At 42.7% G+C, this 27,738-nt stretch overlaps 1 protein-coding gene across 2 annotated transcripts in view; it reads right to left on the bottom strand.

Annotated features, from left to right (window-relative positions):
• Positions 1–27,738, bottom strand: part of FARS2 (phenylalanyl-tRNA synthetase 2, mitochondrial) — a 217,014-nt gene that overhangs the window by 144,748 nt on the left and 44,528 nt on the right. For both annotated transcript variants that reach the window (XM_032222695.1, XM_032222696.1), the window contains 2 exons: positions 13,009–13,168; positions 8,885–9,016 (listed from right to left, as the gene is read on the bottom strand). In XM_032222695.1, the coding sequence (XP_032078586.1) occupies positions 8,885–9,016; positions 13,009–13,168 (292 nt within the window). The remainder of the gene's footprint in view (positions 1–8,884; positions 9,017–13,008; positions 13,169–27,738) is intronic.

The raw sequence follows: 27,738 nt of genomic DNA, 5'->3' as shown, positions 1-27,738 counted from the left end.
CTCTGAATACTTTGAGAAACTTTTTCTCACGTTTCTCTCCACCTGGGCCAGATCACTATTAGTTTATTTTTTTTCATTCCCTGCAAGCTTAATTACAGTATTTGTAAGAGATTTGCCTGTCTGCTTATAATTTTTATCCATATTACTATCCTACTTTACAATTTCTAGGACTATAAATTAACAATTCTGCTTGATTTGATCCCCATTATGTTACTTAGCAGACATTTTTATTTAAATTATTTCCACTTTTTAATCTTGCAAGAACCTTTAATTCTACATTCAGAAGCCTGGTTATATGCTAGAATCTAATTTGTTCATTAGTCAAGCCAGGAGATGTAAAAGGTGTGCTTCATAAAACATCCAGCAGTTCATGCCATATCAGAACAATAAGTTTCCGAAATCTGCCCTTCTTTTTTTTGAAAAAAAAAAAAACTTCTTGGAAACATGCATAATTGAATTGTCACACAACAGGGCAGTATTTGATCATCTTATGCAAACACGCAGATTGTGAGTAAAGATAAATTAATTATTCCAAAGACTAAAAACTGGAGTGTACATAATGGATATGATGGAAAGTTTTCAATCAGAAATGCCGATATTCCTAAAACAATACATGTTTCTTTCAAGACACATGCGAGAGGAAAAAATGTAAGCATGAAAAAAAAATCCATCTGTAAGTTAAATATAGGCATAAAGACAAATTATAAGAAGGAGAAATCAAATGATGCATATGTTCTGAACACACTGTATGTGGGTGTAACTATGAGCAACAGACAGTGGGAGACCATAAACATTCACAGTTAGCTCTGTCACTAGTCTAACTATGCTATAAGTGATAGAGGTGGGCAGATTATAATTGGGCAAGGGCAAAAAGAAGAAATTAGATGGAGAGAAATTAGATGGAAGTCCAAGTGACAGACCTGGAAAGGGGTCTTTCGTTGGGGGTGTTACCTGGAACCCTAACACCAAGTTTGGAGTTGAGCTGCCGTAGATACGGGAAATGAGTTTAGTGTTTTCGGAAGGAAAAGATAAATAAAAGAAAAACTTGAGTTGTTTTTATTATTGAGTTGAATTGATGGAACACGAATGAATATACAAATACGCAGAAATATGTTTATGCCAGATCCTTGTCAATCTGATTTCAGATTTGAGCATGGGGCAGAAACTGAATTGTTGTGGATTATCTACCGTGGTAGCTGGATGGCCCAGGGCATTCACTAGTCCAAGGTTTGTTAGCATCAATATGCTGATGGTAGCCTGTTATATAACTCAATGCTAGACTAAGAAAAGATGCAATGGGCATCCTGCTTCAGGGTCTGGATAGATTCTGGATAGAGAGGACCATTGGTTTAAAAGAGGGTTAAAAGAGGCCATCTGTGTTAAAATTGAACAGCTCTCTGTCAACGGAGGGAAGGGATAAGACACCACCTACCTCCTGTCTACAACACAGTCCTTTCAACAGTTCCAAGAAGGTTCCGCACCCATTTGCATTCTGATTCAGGTGACCCTGAGGGCACAGCTGTTCTGACCCCCCTCGTCCCACACCAAAACACTTCAAGCCAAAGATAAGTTACAGCATTTAATTAACAGACAGACAGGTCCTTGGCAGCAAACCGGCACAGACAAGCTTGGGCAGTAATCCAGCACAGATAAGCCGTGGCAGCAATCCAGCCTGCCAAGCTCACAATAACGTTCTCCAACATTAGTTCCTGCGTTGACTTCTGAAAAAGGGGTGTGTGCACAAGCAGTCCTTTTATAATCTGGAGAGGAGCCTAATGACCACCACTTCCTGTAACTGGGCAACTGTTCCTGACGCCTATTAGCTCTTCGGTGCCGGGCATCCAGGAACAACTCCCTTGTCTCCTCCCCACTGCTCCAATGCATGATGTCACGATCAAACACCCTTGTCTCCTCACCACTGCTCCAAAGCTCAGGTGCCTCCTGGTGGCCAACCAGCCTCTCTGCGCCCTGCTCGGAGTCGGAACCCTGTCCAGGGTCCTCCACATCCTCCAGAGCCAACTCATAGGTCCCCTCGCTGTCGGAGTCTGGTGGCAGCTCCAACGGCTCCTGCTGGGCCACTACACAAGACTAAGAGCCAAGGTGGCGCAGTGGTTAAATGCAGCACTGCAGGCTACTTCAGCTGACTGCAGTTCAGTAGTCCGGCTGTTCAAATCCCACCAGGCTCAAGGTTGACTCAGCCTTCCATCCTTCCGAGGTGGGTAAAATGAGGACCCGGATTGTTGTTGGGGGCAATATGCTGACTCTGTAAACCGCTTAGAGAGGGCTGAAAGCCCTATGAAGCGGTATATAAGTCTAACTATTGCTATTGCTATTGCTACTATCCATAAACTTCAAAAAGTAGCAGATGATCCAACGCTAATTCAACAGAATTATTCTATGGTCACTGTGCTGATCATTTGTAGGGTTGGGTTTTTTCCTAAGATTTGAGTCACATGCTTCTGTAATAATTTTTCAACCTTTGGGTAGGTGATATATTTAAACACAGAACTGAGGAGGGAAAACAATACTGATTTGCTAACTTTTGCTTCTACCCTAATGCTTTTTTTGTATAGCTGTACATCAAGTCAAAGGTCTACCAAAGAAGAAGAAATTGCCAAGTGAATGAGAAGTTGTAAGCAGAGATATTTATAGCAGAGATATTTATAATTCATTTTTGGGGGGTCGTGGGATTCATAACAACAATTTCAGAAACGCAGCTCACCATTATTTTACACATTTCATTTCCACATAGACTATAAAATAATTAACACTCTAAAATGCATTAAACATATATGAACAATTTTAGGAATGGATTAATGTTTTAGCTTTTAATGTGTAAAAAGTGCTGATGAGATTACTGAACTTACACAGTTATCCAGTAATGAATACATCTCATCAGGGAATCCCCATTAGAAATAACTAGAACATATAGGTAGTCCTCAACTTATGCTTGTTCATTTAATGATTGCTTAAAAGTTATGACAGCCTTGGGGAACATGACTTATGATAATTATGTAATGATGATTACAATTGTAACCATACTTTCAACTGTTGCACCATCCTGGCAATGAGCGCATGGAAACTGGCTCGCATTTACAATTGTTGAGTTGCAGCATCCTGTGGTCACATAATCACGATTTGCAACCTATTTTCCCCATTTTTTTCAGGAAAAAAAACTGCCCATTGAGGATGCTGGATTCACTTAGTGACTATGTGATTCACTTAACAAGCACAGTGATTAGTTTAACAACCACAATGATTTGCTTAACAACTCTTGCAAAAGATATTGTAAAATTAGGAACAACTCAACCTACAACCACAACAAATTATAGCTGAAATTCGGGTCCTAATTGTGTTCATAATTTGAGGATTACAAGGTTACCTGTTGTGGCCCAGCAGGAGCCGTTGGAGCTGCCACCAGACTCCGACAGTGAGGGGCCCTATGAGTCGGCTCTGGAGGATGTGGAGGACCCTGGACAAGGTTCCAACTCCGAGCAGGGTGCAGAGAGGCTGGTTGGCCACCAGGAGGCGCCTGAGCCTTGGACCAGTGGGGAGGAGACAAGGGATTGTGATCCGGACGTCAGCAGTGGGGAAGAGCCAAGGGAGTTGTTCCTAGATGCCCGGCACCAGAGAGCTAATAGGCGTAAGGAACAATTACGCAATTACAGGAGGTAATTGCACTCAGCTGGTGGTCATTAGGCTCCTCTCCAGACTATAAAAGGACTGCTTGTGCACATGCTCCTTTTGCAGAAGTCAACGTAGGAACTAATGTTGGAGAACATTATTGTGAGCTTGGCAGGCTGGATTGCTGCCACGGCTTATCTGTGCTGGATTTCTGCCCAAGTTTGTCTGTGCCAGTTTGCTGCCAAGGACCTGTCTGTCTGTTAATTAAATGCCGTAACTTATCTTTGGCTCGGAGTGTGTTGGTGTGGGACCAGGGGGGGTCAGAACAGTTACCTGTATTTCTTTGGGAATGGTCCCCTCTCCCATATCCTCCCTGGTATATTAAACAATTGCTACTCCAATAATTTGGGTCTACTGGACTTAAAAGAAAAGGCTTATTCCTGAATATGACATCATCAATAAGATGTAAGGGCCACTGTCTCGATGGCATGCCTGAATCAAATTTAGCCTGTTGCAGCAGATGCTTCCTTTCCTGGCTTTCCAGCCCAGTAAGCTGAAAAGCTAAATTTGCCCATTCTATTATTGGAATAGCTCAACACACATTCAAATCTCCAGCTAGCTGAACTGAGCTACATGAACTCTTCCAAATTCAACAAAGCCTGCTATATCATCCTTGTTATATCCCAAGCACAGCAGCATAATGTTCTGTTTCAAATTCCTGCAGTGTTATTGAGAAGTAATTACATTTTTCCCCACAGACACCTGATACCGGATTGGCACACAAATATGCTACATAGTTCACCTGCTGGAGAGCTTCTGTACGACTCATAAGGCACTATGTGCAAAGAGGTACAGAGTTAGATGTGAAGGACAAATTCTTCACAAGGAAACACACTCTGAGGTTTGATGCAGTCTTCAAAAAATTGCATTCTGATGGCTTCCTCAATCCAGTAAATAAAACAATTGATATTAATCATATTTCTATTTAGCTACTAGTTATTACTCGTGCATGAAACGTATCAACATTTTAAAACAAAGTTGGAATGTTGAGACAATTCTAAGGGTTGATATAACCCATACCATTAAAAAAAAAACAGCTCTGATCATCCCTGATTAATGTGATTGCTCACAATGGAACAATTGACGATGTAATTAAATACATCCAAATACTCTTTTAAGCAAAACAATCAATAATAATATGAAATAATATAGAACATCTGTTCAAGATATGAGCACCAATCTGCAGCAAATATCACTATTTATTGCAAGCTTAAAAAGAAATAAAAAGACCCCAAGGAAGAATGTGGCCCAAAACACACATCATGCAACTCTCTCATTCGGTAAACCATAGTATCACTAGGTGAAAAATAGTAGAGTGAGTATTTCTTGAGTGTCTTGGGTTTGACTTGTGGCATACATGTCTAACATACCTCCCTGTTCTGTCCCCCTCCTCCGTGCAGTAACAAAAGCCGAGACAAGCTTAACTAGAATGTCCTTTAATAGCAAGACCAAAATCTTGGTAGCTGAAAGCCAAGCAAACAAAAAGATAAGGACCTTGGCAGCAACTCAGACAAACCTTGGCAGCAATCCAGCCTGCCAAGTTAGTTACAACAGTTCTCTTTAGTCAATGCGTCGACTTCTGCAAGAGGGCCGTGTGCATAAGCAGTCTTTTTTATAGTCTGGAGAGGAGCCTAATGACCACCAGCTGAGCGCAATTACCTCCTGTAATTGCGTAATTGTTCCTGACGCCTAGTAGCTCTTCGATGGCGTGCATCCAGGAACAACTCACTGCTGGCTTCTGGATCCCTCTCCCTTGTCTCCTCCCGACTGGTCCAAGGCTCAGGCGCCACCTGGTGGCCAACCAGTCTCTCTGTGCCCTACTCGGAGTCGGAACCCTGTCCAGGGTCCTCCACATCCTCCAGAGCCGACTCATAGGGCCCCTCGCTGTCGGAGACTGGTGGCAGCTCCAACGGCTCCTGCTGGGCCACAATACCTCCCTTACTGAATTCTTTGGAGTACGCCCCACTGAATAGAATGAAACATATTTTTGTACATTTACTCTGGCTATTACATGTGGTGCTCTTATTACATTTTTTTCCTCAGTGAGAAAAGTTACTTTCTTCACAAAGAATATTAGGACTTATGAAGAATAGATTTTACTCTGCAATTCTTTCTAGATCACAGTGCAGTGTTGGTCTGCATTGCTCATTGTGAAGTTCATGAGATAATATGTATTCTCTAAGACACTATAAAAAGCCTTCAATCCAGAAATCCAATGAGAGAGAAAAAAACAGGAATGAAGTCGTCGGGAGTGACATCAATGAAAATTTTTCTTTTTTCATTTCTCCAAAAATTCCTCAGCGGGAGACATGCTTCTACTGAAATGTCAGTAAAATCAAGGGAAGGGTTTTGAGGTAAAATGATACTATCTTTGAGAAAAAAAAGAATGAAAAGTTCCCACAAGTTCCCAATTAAATATTCAAAACCAATTAAATACATCAAAGCACGTGGAAACCTCACTGGATTCTGAAATGTTCAAGGAGCAAACTAACTTCAGGGATAGATTTTTATCTTTTCTTTCCAAACTCACACAATATTCTGTTATGGCATTTTGACAAGAACAGGCCATCCACGCTTGAAGACAAATGCCCCCAAAATGTATTCATTAAAATAACAATTATTGTTACGCTATTAATATATTTGTAATTCTTAAACTTACTCAATTTCTATCAGAGTTTTACCATGTATAATAATAAAAAGATATTTTTGCCCCTTTCTCAATAACCTAGGGTTTTGTTCTTCATTTGTTTGTCTTTTATTAAGACAACAGATACATTTTTAACTGCCAGTTGGCTCAATAACAACTGAAAGTGTTCTGACCCCCTCCTCCGTCCAGTAACGAAAGCCGAGACAAGCTTAACTAAAATGCCCTTTAATAGCAAGACCAAAATCTCGGTGGCTGAAAGCCAAGCAAACAAACAGATAAGGACCTTGGCAGCAACTCAGACAAACCTTGGCAGCAACTCAGACAAACCTTGGCAGCAATCCAGCCTGCCAAGTTAGTTACAACAGTTCTCTTTAGTCAATGCGTTGACTTCTGCAAGAGGGCATGTGCACAAGCAGTCTTTTTTATAGTCTGGAGAGGAGCCTAATGACCACCAGTTGAGCGCAATTACCTCCTGTAACTGCATAATTGTTCCTGACGCCTAGTAGCTCTTTGATGAAGTGCATCCAGGAACAACTCACTGCTGGCTTCTGGATCACTCTCCCTTGTCTCCTCCCCACTGGTCCAAGGCTCAGGCGCCACCTGGTGGCCAACCATTCTCTCTGTGCCCTGCTTGGAGTCGGAACCCTGTCCAGGGTCCTGCCCATCCTCCAGAGCCGACTCATAGGGCCCCTTCGCTGTCGGAGTCTGGTGGCAGCTCCAACAGCTCCTGCTAGGCCACAATAGAAAGCTATTTATTTTTTAACGTTTATGAGAATCTGGTTATTCAATGAATACAAAACTTCCTTGCATGTGTAATTTTAAAATGTGTAAGAGCTGTTTTAAGTCAAGGACTACCTGTATCGCCATCTAAGAGACTATCACAAACAAGATAGAACAGAGACTTGTTCTCTACTGAAATCAAAAGCTGGACAAGAATCAAGGAGAATGAGGATGAGCAAAATTGCCTGATGGTAAAATGTATTAAATAATGCAAGTGTATTTCTGGAAAAATAGCAGACTGCCCTTTACTGGATCTTTTCAAATAGATTGGTTCAATAGATTTCTTCTTACATTTTATGATTTAATTATATGCCTTAATCCTGCTGGCACTTATTGGTGATGATAGCATTATATGTCCGAGATTTTAATTCACTCTGCTAAACAACTAATTCCCACAACACTGTCAAACTATTTACTAAGACTATATTACTATTATTCTTCTCTTTCTTCCTATTACCTATATCCTTTTCTACTTTTGACTATAATTTTGTTGTATATTGTTTTATTTAGTTTCCTAGTATGATTTATGTTGATTGCTTATTTAGTATCCCGTGACTATCACTAAGTGTTTCATCTTATGATTTATGATGAATGCATTTTTATGATGACTATGATCATGATTTAGCACTTATATCTTTTATGTACACTGAGAGCTATGCATCGAAGTGTGTCCAATCACACTTGGCCAATAAAGAATTCTATTTTATTCTAAATAAAATACTATCCTGAAGGCAGATCTTTAGCAAGTTTTAGCTTAAGTTAAATCATAGTATGCTAGAATTCTGTAGTTTTCCCATAGCTGTATCACTCTATTAGGGCATACAAGTTTATTTACACACTTCTATGAAAACAATATAATCCATACATTATTCCAGTGGTGGGATTCAGCCAGTTCGCACCTATACGGGAGAACCGGTTCTTAACTTTCTAAGAGGTTCAGAGAACCGGTTGTTGGAAGAAATCTTCTTTTGGTTTTTCCCCACTTTACAGGGCTAATCCTGTAAGGAAGGCAGGAAGGAAACATTCTGGTGTTGTTTTTAGCTTAATTTTTATTGCCCTGCTTACAAAAACTGACTCTCTGGTTAACCCTTATTACATTGTAACACCTAAGGTGAAGCGCCCATCGACCTGAGTAATGTTGAGTTGGCCACGCCCACAGGGTCACATCACCACTAAGCCCCGCCTACCCACCTGGTCATTAGGATAGAGAACCGGTTGTTAAATTATTTGAAACCCACCACTGCATTACTCAATCCTAAAGGAGAAAAAAAATGCTTCCCACCGCTCGTGAATAATTCAGTTAGCAATAGCAATAGCAGTTAGACTTATATACCGCTTCATAGGGCTTTCAGCCCTCTCTAAGCGGTTTACAGAGTCAGCATATCGCCCCAACAATCCAGGTCCTCATTTCACCCACCTCGGAAGGATGGAAGGCTGAGTCAACCTTGAGCCGGTGAGATTAGAACCACTGAACTGCAGATAACAGTCAGCTGAAGTGGCCTGCAGTGCTGCACCCTAACCACTGCACCACCTCGGCTCCCTGTGTTAAGTTCCAGTGTTAAGTTTCTCATTTACCAAATTATGTAGCAATATCAACATTCAGAAAGCTATGTTTGTTCTTTGTCTCTAAGTTAACAGCCACAGTTACTAACAGTGATCTGCAGGTGTACATGAGAATGCACTGCAAATGAAGGCAGCGTGCTGGGCTATGAAACCGATCGCACGAGTCTTTGTTTAACAGAGAGGTCAATAAAGCAAAAGGAATTTTCATACCTGAGTTAACTAGCTGCTGCTCCATGACCCCACATCCCAAGACCTCCATCCATTCTCCTTGAAAGTTGATCTCCATCTCAAAGGAAGGGTGAGTAAATGGAAAATAGCAGTCCACCCACCTAATCTTGAGTCCTGGAGTGGTTAAAATAAAAAAATATATAAGCCAAAAAAGAAAATATGGGGTTAAGCGATGTTAACAGCTTATGCCACGCAGTGTACCCTAAGAAAAAGTTTGCCTTTCATTTAATGACATCAGTTACATAAAAAGTAAATGGCCACATAACTGACAGTTATGCATAAGGTAATATATCGTGGATCATGTGGAAGAGGTGGAGTTAGGAGAAAGAGCCATATCTTTTCTAAGGGGGAAAAATAGCAATAGCAGTGAGACTTATATACCGCTTCATAGGGCTTTCAGCCCTCTCTAAGCGGTTTACAGAGTCAGCAAATTGCCCCCAACAACAATCCAGGTCCTCATTTTACCCACCTCGGAAGGATGGAAGGCTGAGTCAACCCTTGAGCCGGTGAGATTTGAACAGCCGAACTGCAGAACTGCAGTCAGCTGAAGTAGCCTGAAGTGCTGCACTCTAACCACTGCACCACCTCGGCTCAGTTATGCGCACCAACTGGAAATGAAACAAACTACACAATTAAAGAGAAGTCTTCATCTGAAAAAAAAGAGCAGGGCTTGAAAGAGAGATTCTCAGCTCATTTACTGCGCAAGGGAAAAATAAGTTGTTAAATGAGTTTGCCCCATTTTACAACTTTCCTGCCACAGTTGTTTAGCGAATCACTGCATTTATTAAGTTAGTAACACGGTTGTTAAGTGAGTCTGGATTCCACATTGACTTTGCTTGTCAGAAGGTCACAAAATGGAAATCACATGACTCCGGGACACTGCAACCATCATAAATATGAACTAGTTGCCAAGCATCTGAATTACTACTGCAACGTGCTCTACATGGGGCAGCCCTTGAAGAGCATTTGGAGACTTCAGCTTGTCCAGAATGCAGCCGCGCGAGCGATCGTGGGTGCACCTCGGTTCACCCACGTAACACCTATCCTCTGCGAGCTGCACTGGCTGTCTACTGGTCTCCGGATATGCTTCAAGGCGCTAGTCGTCACTTATAAAGCCCTTCATGGTATTGGACCTGGGTACTTGAGAGACCGCCTGCTGCCAATCACCTCCACTAGACCGATTAGATCCCACAGATTAGGCCTCCTCTGAATTCCATCCGCCGGCCAATGCCGACTGGTGACTACCCGGAGGAGAGCCTTCTCTGTGGCTGCTCCGACCCTCTGGAACGAACTCCCCGTGGAGATTCGAACCCTCACCACCCTCCAGGCCTTCCGCATAGCCCTTAAAACCTGGCTGTTCCGACAGGCCTGGGGCTAAAGAGCTGTTGCCCCCGTCTCGAATGGTATGACTGTTGTGTGTTTTTAAATTATGTATAGTTATGTTTCGTCTTTTTATTTTCTGTCTGTACCCCCCTTCCCTGATTTGAATTGTGAGCCGCCCTGAGTCCCCTTCGGGGGAAATGGGCGGCATATAAATATAATCAAATCAAATCAATCAAATCAATTTTCTGATTCTTGAATCTTGAATGTTTTCATCCTTAGAATCTTGACTTTTTATTTTATTTTTTTCTGAAAATATGGTTTTAAAGTATAACTTGAACATAAGCTAACAAATAATCTAAAAATGAGTAACCTCACGACACAGAAACCAAAGGAAATATTTATCGTCAAGGGCCCCGTGTTCAATCTGACATTTATTTTCAGTTTATGTAACGTGGATAAAAAAATTAGTTGAGACTGGAGCCGACTACGAAAGGAAAAACAAGTATGCATATACCACAAACAAAAATCCTCAGCAACAGAGAGAAAGAAGTTGCTAACACCTTCTTGTGTGGGAGTTTAAATTAAAATGTTCTTTGCTAGAGCTACGATAAAAATATACCCCAACAATTTCAAACCTTGCCAACATCTTGCCCGAATTCTAAGGTTCATAGAAATTATTTATTTATATGTTGTATTTTTAAATATACTTTGAAGGATAATTTGGCTGGCTTAAATTCATTTCGCTTGGCTTTCTAGTACATTTTCCTTTCCCATGTGCCCTCTTCCGATGTGAAGGACTGCAGCTCCCCAGAACTCCAAAATGTTTTTTTTGTGAGACTCAAGAGATATATTGTTCTTAACAAAGGCATCAGACCACAGTAGCTTGTTATATTGTATTGCAGCTTTGGTATATGTTATTAGTGAGTTTTTTTAAAAAAAATAAATAAATAAATTTACATTTCGGAATTGAATGTCTATGTCCTCAACTATAAATTAATCTGGAATATAAAACTGTTGTGGACCAGCAGGAGTCGTTGGAGCTGCCACCAGACTCCGACGGCGAGGGGCCCTATGAGTCGGCTCTGGAGGATGTGGAGGACCCTGGACAGGGTTCCGACTCCGAGCACGGTGCTGAGAGGCTGGTTGGCCATCAGGAGGCGCCTGAGTCTTAGACCAGTGGGGAGGAGACAAGGGAGTGTGATCCGGACGTCATGCATTGGAGCAGTGGGGAGGAGACAAGGGAGTGTGATCCTGAAGTCATGCATTGGAGCAGTGGGGAGGAGACAAGGGAGTGTGATCCTGAAGTCATGCATTGGAGCAGTGGGGAGGAGACAAGGGAGTTGGTCCTGGATGCCCAGCAACAGAGAGCTAATAGGCGTAAGGAACAGTTACGCAGTTACAAGAGATAATTGCACTCAGCTGGTGTTAATTAGGCTCCTCTCAAGACTATAAAAGGAATGATTGTGCATACGCTCGTTGCAGGAGTCAACATATTCACTAGAGCTGGAGAACTCTCATGGCTAGCTTGGCAGGCTGGATTGCTGCCAAGGTCTGGTCTGTGCTGGATTGCTGCCAAGGTCTTGTCTGTGTGTTAATAAATCCTTGAAGTATCTTTGTCATGGCGTGCTTTTGTGTAGGACGAGGGGGGTCAGAACATAAAACAATACATCAAAAATATAACAATATGTGCATTTATGCTTACTGGACCAAATAGTTATGGTCATAGATCTTCATGCATCAAAATCAGTATAACATCATCGAACTGTAGAAAGCTATGGTGTGTTGTGAGAAAAATCTGCTGCTGATAGCTCTTCTTAAATACTTAGCTGAATATAATGATATCACTACAGGTAATCCTTATTTAATGACCACAATTAGGATGGCAACTTGGTCATTAAGCAAGTAGTCATTAAGCAAAATCGCAACTGTGCTTATGACTTTATTTTAGATTTTCTTTGCTTTTCGGGACCTGCAAACAGTCACTAAACGAGGCAGTTGCAAAACAAGGACTGTCAGCATAGTGTGGTACTTACCTGGGCATACTTATCGCTACTATGTATTAATTGCCATTCTGTTTCCATGAACAGATAATCCTGGAGGCATTACTAATGTGTAAATTTGAGATTATTGTTGGTAAAGATTCTGCAGGAATTGCTACAAGTTACCACTTATGGTAATTAGCCAGTATTTGTTGTTACTAGTGGCTAGAGTGCATGACTCTGATAAAAGCCGAGGTGGCGCAGTGGTTAAATGCAGCACTGCAGGCTACTTCAGCTGACTGCAGTTCTGTAGTTCGGCTGTTCAAATCTCACCGGCTCAAGGTTGACTCAGCCTTCCATCCTTCCGAGGTGGATAAAATGAGGACCCGGATTGTTGTTGGGGGCAATATGCTGACTCTGTAAACCGCTTAGAGAGGGCTGAACGCCCTATGAAGCGGTATATTGATACTTATGACCATTGCAACATCCCCATTGCCACGGGATCAAAAGAGAGCCGAGGTGGCGCAGTGGTTAAAGTGCAGTACTGCAGGCTACTTCAGCTGACTGCTAGTTCTGCAGTTCAGCTGTTCAAATCTCACCGCCTCAAGGTTGACTCAGCCTTCCATCCTTCCGAGGTGGGTAAAATGAGGACCCGGATTGTTGTTGGGGGCAATATGCTGACTCTGTAAACCGCTTAGAGAGGGCTGGAAGCCCTATGAAGCAGTATATAAGTCTAACTGCTATTGCTATAAAATACATTGCAACCTAATCAGAGGCCATTTGATTGATGTGTGAGGTACGTACCGTCGCCAAAGAGATGAGCCACAAGTTTTGTGAGTGCCGTTTTCAAATTGTATTCCACAAGTTTTGCTGCTTCCATGGTATGCCACTCTTGCTTATCTGATGTACGGTGTCCTTGTTCAAACAAGCCACAATTTTCTCTATCACTGACGTTGCTGAACAACTGTTTATTAAATAAAAGACAATTATGAGCAATTAGCACTGTTTGTTCAAGGCATTTCACGTACATGCTCGTGATAATCCTTATAAATGAAGGAGGTTCCCATTTGTTGCTTTAGTTATATCAAATATGTTAATTGAACTTCAGTAACATTATAGAAAGTTTCTTTTTTTAGAAATCAAGTCCATGTTTTCCCAATCTGACCTCAGCATCAGTGCTTAAGGTCACTTAAGCAAGTAGGTTTCTAAATTGGGATTTTAATTAGAGATTTCCAGCGCACAGTTTACACACTTAGCAACAGGCCTTCATCAAAATATCCTATCTGTAATGGTATGTGGGAATGACCTTGGGAGACAGAGGGAAGAGATGCAGCCTAGGGAACCGTCAAATAAAAGACAACTTAGTCTACAGCAGGAATGTGGGCGGGAAAGCAGCTGAGAAGGAACCCTTCCCCGTTCCTCGGGCTGAAAAGGAGAGGGGAGAAATGTACTTTCAAATTGTAAGATTCTGTTAATGTTACTGTCAGGCCTGCATTTATATTCCTTTTAGAATTTTGGCCTGACACACTTTCTCTTATTTCATTATGCTGTTTCTTTAGTATAGTTGATGGGAGGGTGGAATAGGCAGGAGTAGGATTGTGGAATGTATTGTTTTCATTCTTTACTAGAAGCTAAGGTCATCCTTTGTCTCCATGTTCTTTGACACCTGACCAGAAGAAGCTGGGTGGAGACACCAGCATGGAAGAAGGAGATTGGACCATGTGATGCATTGTGGGTGTGGGGACAAGATCATGAACTTTTAACTGGGTGGGATTCTGATGTCATTTCCAGTATTGGGATGAACACAGATGTGCCTAAGATGTCTGCTTTATTAAATTGGAACTTTAAGGATAGTTTTGCCTTGGACTCTGATTTAATTCTACATGATACTTGGAAAGCTGACAGTTACTTTGCAATAAGGTACAATTAGCTCAGCTGGATGTGCTTCTTGCTTGCACTATCTTGTTAAGACTGACAACAGTTTTCCCCTATCAAGTGTCCTCTCCACTGATATACCTACGTTACCAATTGAATTATAGGAATTGAAGTTCAACATATCTGGAAGACATCTGAGTAGTCACCGACTTATGACCACAATTGGGCCCAAAATTTCTGTTGTTAAGTGTGAAATTTGTCAAGTGAGTTTGCTCCACTTCATGAACTTCCTTGCCTCTGTTGTTAAGTGAATCACTGCAGTTTAAAAGTTAGTAACATGACTGTTAGCTGAATCAGGCTTCCCCTTGGACTTTGCTTGTCAGAAAGTTGCAAAAGGTAATCACATTACCTTGGGACACAGCAATGGCCATAAGTATGAGCCAGTTGCCAAGCATCTGAATTTTGATCCCAATGACCATGGGGATGATTCAAAGGTCACAACTGTGGATAAACAGTCATAAATCACTTTTCTTCAGTGGCGTTGTAACTTCGAATGGTCACTAAATGAACTGTTGTAAGTTGGGGACTGCCTGTTCTGATGCTATTGCGAAGATAGTAACCAAAAGTAATTTTAATGTTTATAAATAATTTGATATAATCACCAATTTGGTCCAGTGGTGGTTATTTCTTTTCATAATATCACTTATATTTCAGATAATAATAAATAGCAGTGACATCTATACTCATACCCTGTTTCCCTGAAAATAAGACCTCCTGGGATAAGCAAAATAATAATATTATTATTAATAAGCATGACAAAAATAAGCCCTCCCTGGAAATATTACAACACAGCAGCAGCCATGACATGCTTGCCACCTCCTACACCTCAAAAATAATAAGGCCAAGTAGCAATAGCAATAGCAGTTAGACTTATATACCGCTTCATAGGGCTTTCAGCCTTCTCTAAGCGGTTTACAGAGTCAGCATATCGCCCCCAACAATCCGGGTCCTCATTTTACCCACCTCGGAAGGGTGGAAGGCTGAGTCAACCCTGAGCCGGTGAGATTTGAACCGCCGAACTGCAGATAGCAGTCAGCTGAAGTGGCCTGCAGTACTGCACCCTAACCACTGCGCCACCTCGGCTCTGTGCATATTTCAGGGTTCAAAAGAAGATAAGACCCTGTCTTATTTTCGGGGAAACGTGGTATTATTGTTTAGAGTTTTATGGTGATCTACAATTATTTCTCAAGATGAAACAACAATTTTAGCCTTATAACGTCAATCCATTATTTAATCAATGAAACAATACATTCTCCTTAAGGGCGCCGATCATTCACTTTTACTAACTCAACATACCTACCTTAGTTGTTTTCTAATATTTGGCTGGTGAATCTAGCACATATGTCGATTTTCCTTTAAATGGGGAAAAATCCATAGTTAAATCAATGTACTCAGTCCAAACCTAATGTAGAATGGTTGACCGACAAATGCGCACCGACAAAACCGTGACGTCAAAATCGCACCCACAAAAGCGCACCAACAAAAGCGTGCCAGCAACAAACAACATAGTGGGATGCAAAAACAACATTATAACCCTAACCCTAACCGCGCTTTTGACATCGCGGTTTTGTCGCCGCGGTTTTGTCGCCGCGGTTTTGTCGCCACGCATTTGTCAGGTCACGATATAGAACCACCTCCTACCTGATGAATTAACAATGACAATCATGCACAACTTGTGCACGAAGGAGAATATTTTCTACCATTATAATTCACTGTTTGACAAACACACACACACACACACAAAATAAAAACCCTGTAAGATCACACCTGGCCCTTCACTGTCATTGAACGAGCAAGTACTCAAGTTGCTGTGTTAATAATAGAATACCTTCTGCTGTTTACAGCCAGGACTTTCAGCTTAGAAAGAAAACAACACAAATTACTTTGGACATAAAGCTACATCACCTTTCAATGTAATCACTGAATCTTTCAATCCAGAACTCACCAAATGTAGAAAGCTGAGATTGTTTATATTATATGAATTCAGTCAGCAAACTTGGGTCGCTAAGAGGCTTTCAGAAAGGGTGTGACCCATCTTTCAAAAGGTGTAATCCATTATTTTTTTTAAAAAAATACCGTATTTTTCAGAGTATAAGATGCACCTTTTTATCCCCCCAAAAGAGGGTGAATATCTGGGTGCGTCTTATACTCCAAATGTAGCTCCACCCACCTGCTCCGTGTGACCCATTTTCAGGGGGTTCCATGCGGCGGGGATCCTCACTTTCACATGGCGCCTGATTCCTGAAGTTGCCTGGGGAACTGCGATGAACGCCTTTTCAATGAAAGAGTTTTTGGGCGGTAGGGTCCCCTCCCCGATTCCAAAAAGGGCGCATGCAGAGGCCGAACAAGTGCATCGTGTTTCAGGTGGCAGGCGGTTCCAGCACGCGCTGCCATCTGAAAATGCTTTCCTTCCCAGTTGTCCGGTGCACATCGCAGAGCCACGCGCCCTTCTCCTCCTCTACAGTCTCGCTGCATGTTTTCTCCTGGCCAGCACCGCCGGCTGGAGGAGGCAGGAAGAAAAGCAAGAGGGCAGCGCAGTCAGGCGAGGGCGCATGTGCCGGGCACGGACACAGTGAAGGCAGATTAGAGGCAGCCGACCGATTGCCGGCTTGCTGGCTTGGCTGCTGGCCACCCAGAGTGTGCAGGCAGCAAAGGAAACCCACATCGTAGCCGCTGCTGCCTCCTGCCTACGTGCCTCAAGGAGCCCGAGCAGCAGCAGCAAGATGTTTCCCTGCACAGAATAGTCAAGAGAGAGAAGTGGTGAGCTGCCAGACTCAGGAAAGATGTTCAGGGGTGAACAATTTGGGGGTGGCCAATGGGGCAGGGGGTGAGGCGGGGTGGAGCACGCATCTTATTCAAGTCTGGCAGCTCCACCACTTCTCTCTCTCGGCTGCTCTTGGCCGCTCTGTGCAGAGAAACATCTTGCACACTAAAGAAAAACTTCTCGTGAAGTTTTTCTTCACTGTGCAAGGTTTTCCCGGCAAAGACCAGCCAAGAGATGCAATGGAGCTGCCAGACTTCGCATTTCGTAGTGGGGCACAATTTGGGGGTGGTAGGTAGGGCAGGGGATGGGGTGCCCAGCATTCCTGCCAGTGGCGAAGAAGTGCCCCGGGCGCCACTGGACTCTCCCATCCCCTTGCTCGTTGGGGCGGGGATGGTGAAACTTCACCTGGGGCCCTGCCTCTCCTCTCCTGTCGGCTGTTATCTGGGAGAGGGGGCTCGAAACCACGGTCACTGGCAGCGACACTTAAGGGCGTAGGCAGTGGGCTCCAAGAAGCAGCTGCCAGGGGCACGCCATTCCCTGCCCCACCTGCCACCCACAAATTGTGCCCCACCGTGAAATGCACATCTTAATAGATCCACCGCCTGGGTTTCCTTTGCTGCCTGCGCACTCCGGGTGGCCAGCAGCCAATACGCCAAGCAGCCGGCTGCCTCTAATCTGCCTGCCCTGTATCCGTGCCCGGTTCCTGCACTCTCACCCTGCTGCACTGACCTCTTGCTTTTCTCCCTACCTCCCCCAGCTGACAGTATTGATTTTAAATATGTTATCAGCAAAAAATTATCGGAATAATTATGTCACATCCCCTTAGCAAACCTTACCCAAAGTTTACAAAAATGGCATCACCTAAATTTAGTGTTTTTAGTAAGCTATCAGTCTTTGTGTTTTCATTACCTCCCTCTGGTGGAGGGAATAATGTAGGTTATGTTTAATATGAGATGGAGGGGGTTAGATGTACAATCTTTCCCAGTTACAGTTTTAAAAAAAAACATGTGATACATTCAGATAAAGAACTTCATTGTTTAAAAGTGAGCTATTTAAAATTTGACCTCCAGGACTGCCGGTTTCCAATTGTTTTGGAAACATAATTCTTTCTGTTGTCAGGATTTAAAGCAAATTCCTGACAATACATCACAGCAGGTGGTGGTACTTAACAGAACCTGGTGCATCTTGAAAAAAGCCAGAGGTGGAAATGTTAAATACTTAGATGGGAGCTTACTGGAAATCCCAGGGGAATTGAGTCGACTAGGAAGTTGAAAAACATTCTAGAACATAGCGGCAAACCATTTATTAACTTGCCAATAAAACTTCATGGGCATCTCTATATTATCACCAGAAATCAAGCTTGCCTTGAGGGAGACTTTTATTTCTGACTTACCTACAATACTCATTACTTTCTTGCAGCTTCTTCAGCTCTTTCAGGAGGAAATAAAAACACTGAAGTTTATTATTTTTTGCAGCCTGTGACTTTCTCTACATTGGATGTCATTTCATACATATTTGTTGTGGCCCAGCAGGAGCCGTTGGAGCTGCCACCAGACTCGGACAGCGAGGGGCTCTATGAGTTGGCTCTGGAGGATGTGGAGGACCCTGGACAGGGTTCCGACGCCGAGCAGGGCGCAGAGAGGCTGGTTGGCCACCAGGAGGTGCCTGAGCCTTGGAACAGTGGGGAGGAGACAAAGGAGTTTGCTCCGGACGTCATGCATTGGAGCAGTGGGGAGGAGACAAGGGAGTTGGTCTTGGATGCCAGGCAACGGAGAGCTAATAGGCGTAAGGAACAGTTGCGCAGTTATAGGAGATAATTGCACTCAGCTGGTGGTAATTAGGCTCCTCTCAAGACTATAAAAGGAATGATTGTGCACACACTCGTTGGAGGAGTCAACGTCTTCACTAGAGCTGGAGAACTCTCGTGGCTAGCTTGGCAGGCTGGATTGCTGCCAAGGTTAGTCTGTGCTGGATTGCTGCCAATGTCTGGACTGCGCTGGATTGCTGCCAAGGCCTGGACTGTGCTGGATTGTTGCCAAGGTCTTGTCTGTGTGTTAATAAATCCTTGAAGTATCTTTGTCTCGGCGTGCTTTGGTGTAGGACGAGGTGGGGGGGTCAGAACAGAGGGCCCCTCACTGTCGGGAGTCTGGTGGCAGCTCCAACGGCTCCTGCTGGGCTACAACATAACCCCTCATTTCAATCCTGAGCTACAAATATTCTCCTTCATTGATTGTTACTGTATTTACTATTAATTGAGTTAGACACATTAGATGAAGAACTGGATTTTCAGACTCAGAAGTCTGTAATGCTGGGAAAGATGAAAGGAAAGAGAAAAAGAGGACAGTCAGCATCAAAATGGTTTGATTATAGTAGCACAGCTACATTATTGGAAAATGTGAATGACCAAGTCAGGGAGAGATCATTTCAGAGAATATTTATGTGGCTGCTAACAGATGATACCAACTGGATAGCATATCATTTTATTATTATTATCATCATCATTATTATTATTATCATCATCATGATCATCATCATATCATCATCATCATCATCATCATCATACCTTTATTTCCTAAACTAAAAATGTTTTCACTTTTGCTCCTCTTACGTGGGAACCAGTGGTGGGTTTCAAATTTTTTTAGAACCTCTTCTGTAGGTGTGGCCTGCTTTGTGGGAGTGGCTTGCTGACCATGTGACTGGGCAGGAGTGACTTGCCAGCTATGTGACCGAGTGGGAGTGGCTTGGCGCTTAGCAATCAAAATGTTGGCTCAGAAACTCTGGCATTTGAAGCACGCAAGTCTTAAAGCTGTCAAGTTGCAAGATCCTCGCACCCCTAACCCTTTAGGAAAAAAAACCCCAGGGGTGTTCAAACTTGACAGCTTTAAGATTTGTGGACTTCAACTCCCAGAATTCCTCCTCCAGTCATGTTGGCTCAGGAACTCTGGCATTGAAGTGTGCAAGTCTTAAAGCTGTCAAGTTACAAGACTCTTGCACCTCTACTAACCCTTTAGAAAAAAAAAACCCAGGGGTGTTCAAACTTGACAGCTTTAAGATTTGTGGAGTTCAACTCCCAGAATTCCTCCTCCAGTCATGTTGGCTCAGGAACTCTGGCATTGAAGCACGCAAGTCTTAAAGCTGTCAAGTTACAAGACCCTTGCTCCCCTAATCCTTTAGGAAAAAAAAAACCCAGGGGTGTTCAAACTTGACAGCTTTAAGACTTGTGGACTTCAACTCCCAGAATTCATCCTCTCGCTCTTCATCGTGATGATTTGTGGACAGGCGGGGGGAGGGAGCTGGAACCGGTTCTAAATAACACAGTAGATTTGTGGAACCTCTTCTATATAAGAGGTTAGAACTGGCAGGAACCCACCCCTGGTGGGCACTGAGGGAATCAATGCAATTATTACATTTCCAAAATACGAGAGTATTTTTAAAGGAATACGTAAGAAATTACACTGAAATCACACAAATCACTGTGCCATTAGCCCTAATATTTTCAGGGAAAACTAATTCATTTCCTTAATTAAGAAATGTGCACATGTTTACAGGCATTCAGCTTGAAGATGACCGTACATTGAAGTAAAACTATTTATTACAAATAGATCAGAAAAAAAAGAGAGGGGTAGAAAGGAGGGGGATAAAAGAAGCACGCGCAGGAATATATGCTGCTCCTTTCTTCAAATGTATTGTAAATGTATTTTTGAGCTCTTCCTCCTCCCTTTAGTAATCTAATTTTGCACAAAAGAAAATAGAGGTTATGGAAGTTCAAAGAACAACAGAAAAACAGAATGCTCTATAATAAGCCAGGAGTGCTAGGGAGAAAAACAAATTGGCAGCCAATACTGGGTTTTTTAATAGCTTCCAAGTGTATTGAATGCTACGATTCTGGTTTCAATATGGAAATGTATTTTAGAGTTGATGCATTATATTATTGCATATATCAAATATTTACTTGTGAAGCAGAATCTGCCACAGCACATTTTCCACCAGACATTTAACAACGTAAGACTACCATGCTGAACCACGTGAAAGTTGTTTACTTGCTAAATTTAAGAACATGCTGAAAGGAAGGGAATGTGCAAGTTATGAGTTGAATATTCAGTCCATCTTGCCAACTATTGTCTCAGGTACCAGTAGCACAGAGGTGGGTTCCTATCAGTTCGCACCTATTCAGTAGAACCGGTTCGTCAAATCTACCGAACCGGTTAGAAGAGGTTCCACCAGTGGACCCGGAAAGCAGGCCACACCTACAGAAGAGGTTCCAAAATTTTTTGAAACCCACCACTGGTCCTTGGATATGATTATTCTACACTATCATGCTCATATTTATAAAACTCAGTGCCTCTGTGGAAGGTAAGGATGACTACTGCGTTTGTGGTGCAATCAGAACATTGCGTGTGTTGAAGTTGTTTTAACGCAAACCAAGGATGCCTTTTAAAAAACAAGTTTACATCATATTCTTATGCATGCCAGTGCTGTGTGGAGGTAATTTAAGGTGGTTCTGACAAGTGTCGTTGGCATCTTCACATCCGGTCACATGGGCGGCAAGCCACTCCCATCCGGTCACATGTGCTGCAAGCCACTCCCACAAAGGAGGCCACACCCACAGAGTAGGTTCAAACAATTTTTGAAACCCACCACTCCAGTGCAATATAAATCTTGAGTAGTAATTGGTGATAGGTTTTTATCCAATGAATTAAAAGCTTGTCACCACAATATCTACTCTCCTTGCATTCTGTAATTTACTTAGTTTAGTTTAGTTTAATGACGGTGTACATCGTTTTATCCATCCAGTTTATTTAACTTCTTCATACATGTACAACTGCATTTACTTAAATGGAATGCTCTAGCAGATGACGTAAGAGAAATTTCTCTGAGGCATAAGTATTAAGTTCCGTTCCCGTTGATCCCATTTATCAATTCACTCGAGAGCAAAACAAAACAAATAAATAAAAAATACCAGTTGTCCTTCAAATTAGTATATCCAGCAACTATCTGAAAGATATGTTCTATTGAACAGAACACATTATATGTGCATTAATAAATGGCATGCTTAAACTAAAGCAAAGCCTGTTGTAGGAACACCAAAAATTAACCAAGGGTTAGATAAAAAAACAAACTGACCCATACATGTGAATTAATAAATGACAACCTTAATTAGGTCAAAGCAGTTATAGGAACTGTTGTGGCCCAGCAGGAGCCGTTGGAGCTGCCACCACACTCCGACAGCTGAGTCGGCTCTGGAGGATGTGGCGGACCCTGGACAGGGTTCCGACTCTGAGCAGGGCATAGAGAGGCTGGTTGGCCACCAGGAGGCGCCTGAGCCTTGGACCAGTGGGGAGGAGACAAGGGAGTGTGATCTGGACGTCAGCAGTGGGGAGGAGCCAATGGAGTTATTCCTGGATGCCGGGCACCAGAGAGCTAATAGCCGTCAGGAACAGTTGCGCAGTTACAGGAGGTAATTGCACTCAGCTGGTGGTAATGAGGCTCCTCTCAAGACTATAAAAGGAATGCTTGTGCACACGCCCCTTTTGCAGGAGTCAATATCATTCCTAACGCTGGAAAAGCTGTTATCTGTCGAAGTCTGAGTTGCTGCCAAGGTTCTTATCTGTTTGTTATGCTTGGCTTTCAGCCACCGAGGTTTTGGTTTCTTGCTAATAAAGTGCTGTGACATTCCAGTTAAGCTTGTCTCAGCATTCGTTACTGGACGGAGGAGGGGGTCAGAACAGGAACAGCAAAATTTAACTGGGGGTTTGATGTAACAACAAATTAGCCCATCCCTGTTCCTGGTTCTGTTTTGTTCTGTTTTGAGCCATCTAGTCACTCTGAGTCTCAGACTAGTCCTTAAAATTTTCTTGGCAAGATTTTCAGAAGTAGCTTCCCTTGGCCTTTTTCCTAGGGCTGGAAAAGTTTGATTGGTTCAAGGTCATCCAGCTGGATTTATCTCCCAGTTTCTAGCCTGGTTCCTTAACCACTACACCAAGTTGCATCTCAAACACAAACATAATTTGGTATTCATTAAATATTAATGTGTCCGTCAATTTTGTATACCACAGTAATTCCATAAGCCACTAATAGTTAACAACATAAGACAAAAAAAATGACGCATAACAAGAAATGCAAAAAAAAAAAAAACCTCATAAACAATAATGACCTGTTCTGATCCCCTCCTCCATCCAGTAACGAAAGCCGAGACAAACTTAACTAGAACGTACTTTTAATAGCAAGAAGCCAAAACCTTGGTGGCTGAAAGCCAAGCAAACAAACAGATAAGGGCCTTGGCAGCAATCCAGACAAACCTTGGCAGCAATCCAGCCTGCCAAGTTAGTTACAACAGTTCTCTTTAGTCAATGTGTTGACTTCTGCAAGAGGGGTGTGTGCACAAGCAGTCTTTTTTATAGTCTGGAGAGGAGCCTAATGACCACCAGCTGAGTGCAATTACCTCCTGTAATTGCGTAACTGTTCCTGACGCCTAGCAGCTCTTCGATGGCATGCATCCAGGAACAACTCACTGCTGGCTTCTGGATCACTCTCCCTTGTCTCCTCCCCACTGGTCCAAGGCTCAGGCGCCACCTGGTGGCTAACCAGTCTCTCTGCACCCTGCTCGGAGTCGGAACCCTGTCCAGGGTCCTCCACATCCTTCAGAACCGACTCATAGGGCCCCTCGCTGTCGGGAGTCTGGTGGCAGCTCCACCGGCTCCTGCTGGGCTACAACACTGACCTAACATACAAAAATCAAAAGTGTTCAACCTTTTTTGCTAGGGTTGTGTCATGTTTTGGAATTGATTCTGAAGAGGTGCCTCAGAACATGGGGAAGTACTAACATACCACCTGTCTGTGTAACTCATTAAGGCAGCCACATCTGTTTCCTACGCTTATTGGAAAAACTGCAATTAAAAAAAGAAGGCTGCAAGCAGTCATTTAATAGTGAAGAACTATGGGTTTCATCACCTGGGGGCTTTAGTAAAGAAAATATTAATAACAAACTTGAGGGATGAAGGCAAAACATATCAACAGAAGACTCTGATTATAGTCTACCATTATCAACAAGTGTTCCCGCATTCATCCAGTTCTGGCTCTTTATCTAGCCATCGTGTGGTGAGAACATATGCCACATTAAGCTTTTTCACAGAAAAGTGAGATATGGTCCAAAGAAATACCTTTCTTCTCCTTTGACAAGCTGCCAAGACTAAATCTTAGTCGAATGAGGACACCAAATCAGTATTAACATAAACTCATAACAATCCCAGCAATACCATGGTTTTGAAATATGGAATGGGTCTCCTCATCATACATTTTACAATTTACTGTATTTCATCTTTTTTTACCATATGCCCCCTTGTTCTAATAAAAGTAACACATGCGCCAATTGGACGCTGATCCAATAACTTTTCCTATTGTTGGTTTTGACAGCATAAGATCATGCTAAAAATGACCAATTCCATATTTACTGGTGCTTCATCCACTTACTAATAGGTCGAACCCAGTGGTGGGATTCAAATAATTTAACAACCGGTTCTCTGCCCTAATGACCAGCTGGGTAGGCGTGGCTTGGTGGCCATGTGACTGGGTGGGCGTGGCCAACTCAAGGTCACTCAGGTCGATGGGCGCTTCGCCTTAGCTGTGACAATGTAATCAGGGTTAACCGGAGAGGCAGTTTCTGTAAGCAGGGCAATAAAGATTAGGCTAGAAACAACACCGGAATGTTTCCTTCCTGCCTTCCTTACAGGATTAGCCCTGTAAAGTGGAAAGAAACAAAAGGAGATTTCTCCCAACAACCAGTTCTCCGAACTGCTTAGAAAGTTACCAACCGGTTCTCCCGAATAGGTGCAAACTGGCTGAATCCCACCACTAGTCCAGCCTACTAAAAATGGCCTAGGGAGAAATAAAAGACTCTTATCTCCCATGCCTTGTTAGGAAAACAAAAGTGTTTAATGAGGGAGAAAAGCAACAACATAAAAGAACAGCTGTTCCCACATAGCCAAGCCTGCAGGCTTATATTTGCAACATGTTGTAAACTGGTAAATGCATGTTTAAAAGCAATAACATAACTTAATGGGAGCAATATATCGTCTCATCTCTAACTCTTTTAAAGTGTCAGCTAGAATAAACTAACCATTAACTAAGTAAAGGAGGAAGCTTCCTCGAAAATGCAGTGCCTAAAGCAGGGGTAGTCAACCTTTTTATACCTACCGCCCACTTTTGTATCTCTGTTAGTAGTAAAATTTTCTAACCGCCCACCGGTTCCACAGTAATGGTGATTTATAAAGTAGGGAAGTAACTACTTTATAAAATTTATAAAGCAGAGTTATAGCAAACCCCTACCGCCCACCATGAAAGCTAGATCGCCCACTAGTGGTTGGTAGGGACCAGGTTGACCACCCACTGGCCTAAAATGTCATGCAGATTTTTAAGTTAATGCTATATGACCACAAAGGACATCATGATAACACACTAACGACATGCTTGATCGTGATACCTCAAGATTCAAAAAGGATATGAGGAAAATACCATATTTTTCAGAGTATGACCCTTAAAAGAGCGTAGAAATATTGGTCCATGTTATACACTGAATACAGCCATTTTTGGCCTCCTGAAGCCCCGCCCCCACATCCCATTTTTGTGAAAAATGGGCAGTTTTTCGCAAAAATGGAGGCGCTTTTGCCTTCCCTCAGCGCCCAGCAGCACTCTGCAGGCTTCAGCAGGGTTGGGGTATGTTCTCACCCCCCAGGTCCTACACCAAAGCATGCCGAGACAAAGATACCTCAAGGATTTATTAACACACAGACTAGACCTTGGCAGCAATCCAGCACAGACTAACCTTGGCAGCAATCCAGCCTGCCAAGCTAGCCACGAGAGTTCTCCAGCTCTAGTGAATACGTTGATTCCTGCGACGAGCGTGTGGAAAATCATTCCTTTTATAGTCTTGAGAGGAGCCTAATTACCACCAGCTGAGTTCAATTATCTCCTGTAACTGCAGAACTGTTCTTTACGCCTATTAGCTCTCCGTTGCCGGGCATCCAGGATCAACTCCCTTGTCTCCTCCCCACTGCTCCAATGCATGACGTCCGGATCACACTCCCTTGTCTCCTCCCCACAGGGCCAAGGCTCAGGCGCCTCCTGGTGGCCAACCAGCCTCTCTGCGCCCTGCTCGGAGTCAGAACCCTGTCCAGGGTCCTCCACATCCTCCAAAGGCGACTCATAGGGCCCCTCGCTGTCGGAGTCTGGTGGCAGCTCCTGCTGGGCCACAACAGGGTAAGGCCTAAATTCCCTTGTTTTTGCAAAAATGGGCATTTTTGTCTTACCCCAGCCCTGCTGAAGCCTGCAGAGTGCTGCTGGTTTTTGAGGAAAGGCAAAAACTTTTTTTTTTCTTACTTATCTCTTCGAATCTCGGTGCACCTTATACACCGGTGCCTCTTATAGTCCAAAAATATGGTAGCTAATGTCCAAAAACTTCTGGATATGCATCAAACGTTTACTTTTCAATTCTAACTTTAAGTCTCTATAGCTAAGAAACCTTTCTGACTTTTAGGAATACGTCTCATAAGAATTATACAATAAAAGATGGATAACCCATATCAACCATAGTTGATCAAATGCTTTAAGAAATCTAAAATAGGGTATTAACTACCCTCCTTCATTATTTTTCATCCAGGAAGCTTTCGACACTGGTCAAACTTAGTTTTTTGTTCTGTTTTAAACCTTGGTAACATTTTACCAAGTAGACCACATCACTGTGTATTTCTTGTCTTTAGAAGAGGAAAAGTTACTCCACTTACTAGACAAATGTGTTCCAAACCTCCGAGAGAGAAAATGGAGGGTCTTTAATAAAATAAGAGTTGTACAGTTTAAAGGCTTTCAATAATTTCTGTAGCAAGTTAAATCCCTCCATTTACTTTTCAAAATCCAAACAGCAGCCAATTACCTCCACTAGACCGATTAGATCCCACAGATTAGGCCTCCTCCGAATTCCATCTGCCGGCCAGTGTCGACTGGCGACTACCCGGAGGAGAGCCTTCTCTGTGGCTGCTCCGACCCTCTGGAACGAACTCCCCGTGGAGATTCGAACCCTCACCACCCTCCAGGACTTCCGCAAAGCCCTTAAAACCTGGCTGTTCCGACAGGCCTGGGGCTAAAGAGCTGTTGCCCCCATCTCGAATTGGTATGACTGTTGTGTTTTAATCATGCATTGTTTTTTATGTCGTTTTAAATTCTTGTTTGTATCCCCCTTCCATGGTTGAGTTGTGAGCCGCCCTGAGTCCCCTTCGGGGGAAAAGGGCAGCATATAAATAAAATCAACATTCAACATTCAACATACATAATTATAAACTGTAAATTGTGCAATCCTCTTTTTTAAAAAAAAAAAACATATTTGCCCAGCAAAGTGCTTAACAAAATTGCCTCAGAATACATCAGATGTTAAAATACAGCAATAATAACTCAATCACTCTCAGGACAAAAGTCATCTAATGAATGAATTTGGAAATAAGACAAAATGAGAGACACTATGAACACTTACTTGGCATAAATTATTAGGACTATATGACCCAGGAGTACATGTTTCATGCAAATGTAGCTAATCAAGCCAAAATCACTGCACGACTCTATTAAAGAAATTAATAAAGAGGAAAAATATCTGTCCTCCAAGAAACAAATCAGATTATAAGCACAACCAACGTAATTTTCTATGCAATGGTTTTGTCACAAGACAGAAGCTGATTATCTGGGCAATCAGCCCCTTATATATCAAATAGGTGGCGCAGTGGTTAGGGTGCAGTACTGCAGGCCACTTCAGCTGACTGTTATCTGCAGTTCAGCGGTTCTAATCTCAACGG

Source organism: Thamnophis elegans, chromosome 8 (assembly GCF_009769535.1).
Source record: "Thamnophis elegans isolate rThaEle1 chromosome 8, rThaEle1.pri, whole genome shotgun sequence".
Lineage (NCBI taxonomy): Eukaryota > Metazoa > Chordata > Lepidosauria > Squamata > Colubridae > Thamnophis > Thamnophis elegans.
This window is presented reverse-complemented; position numbering and strand designations above follow the sequence as displayed.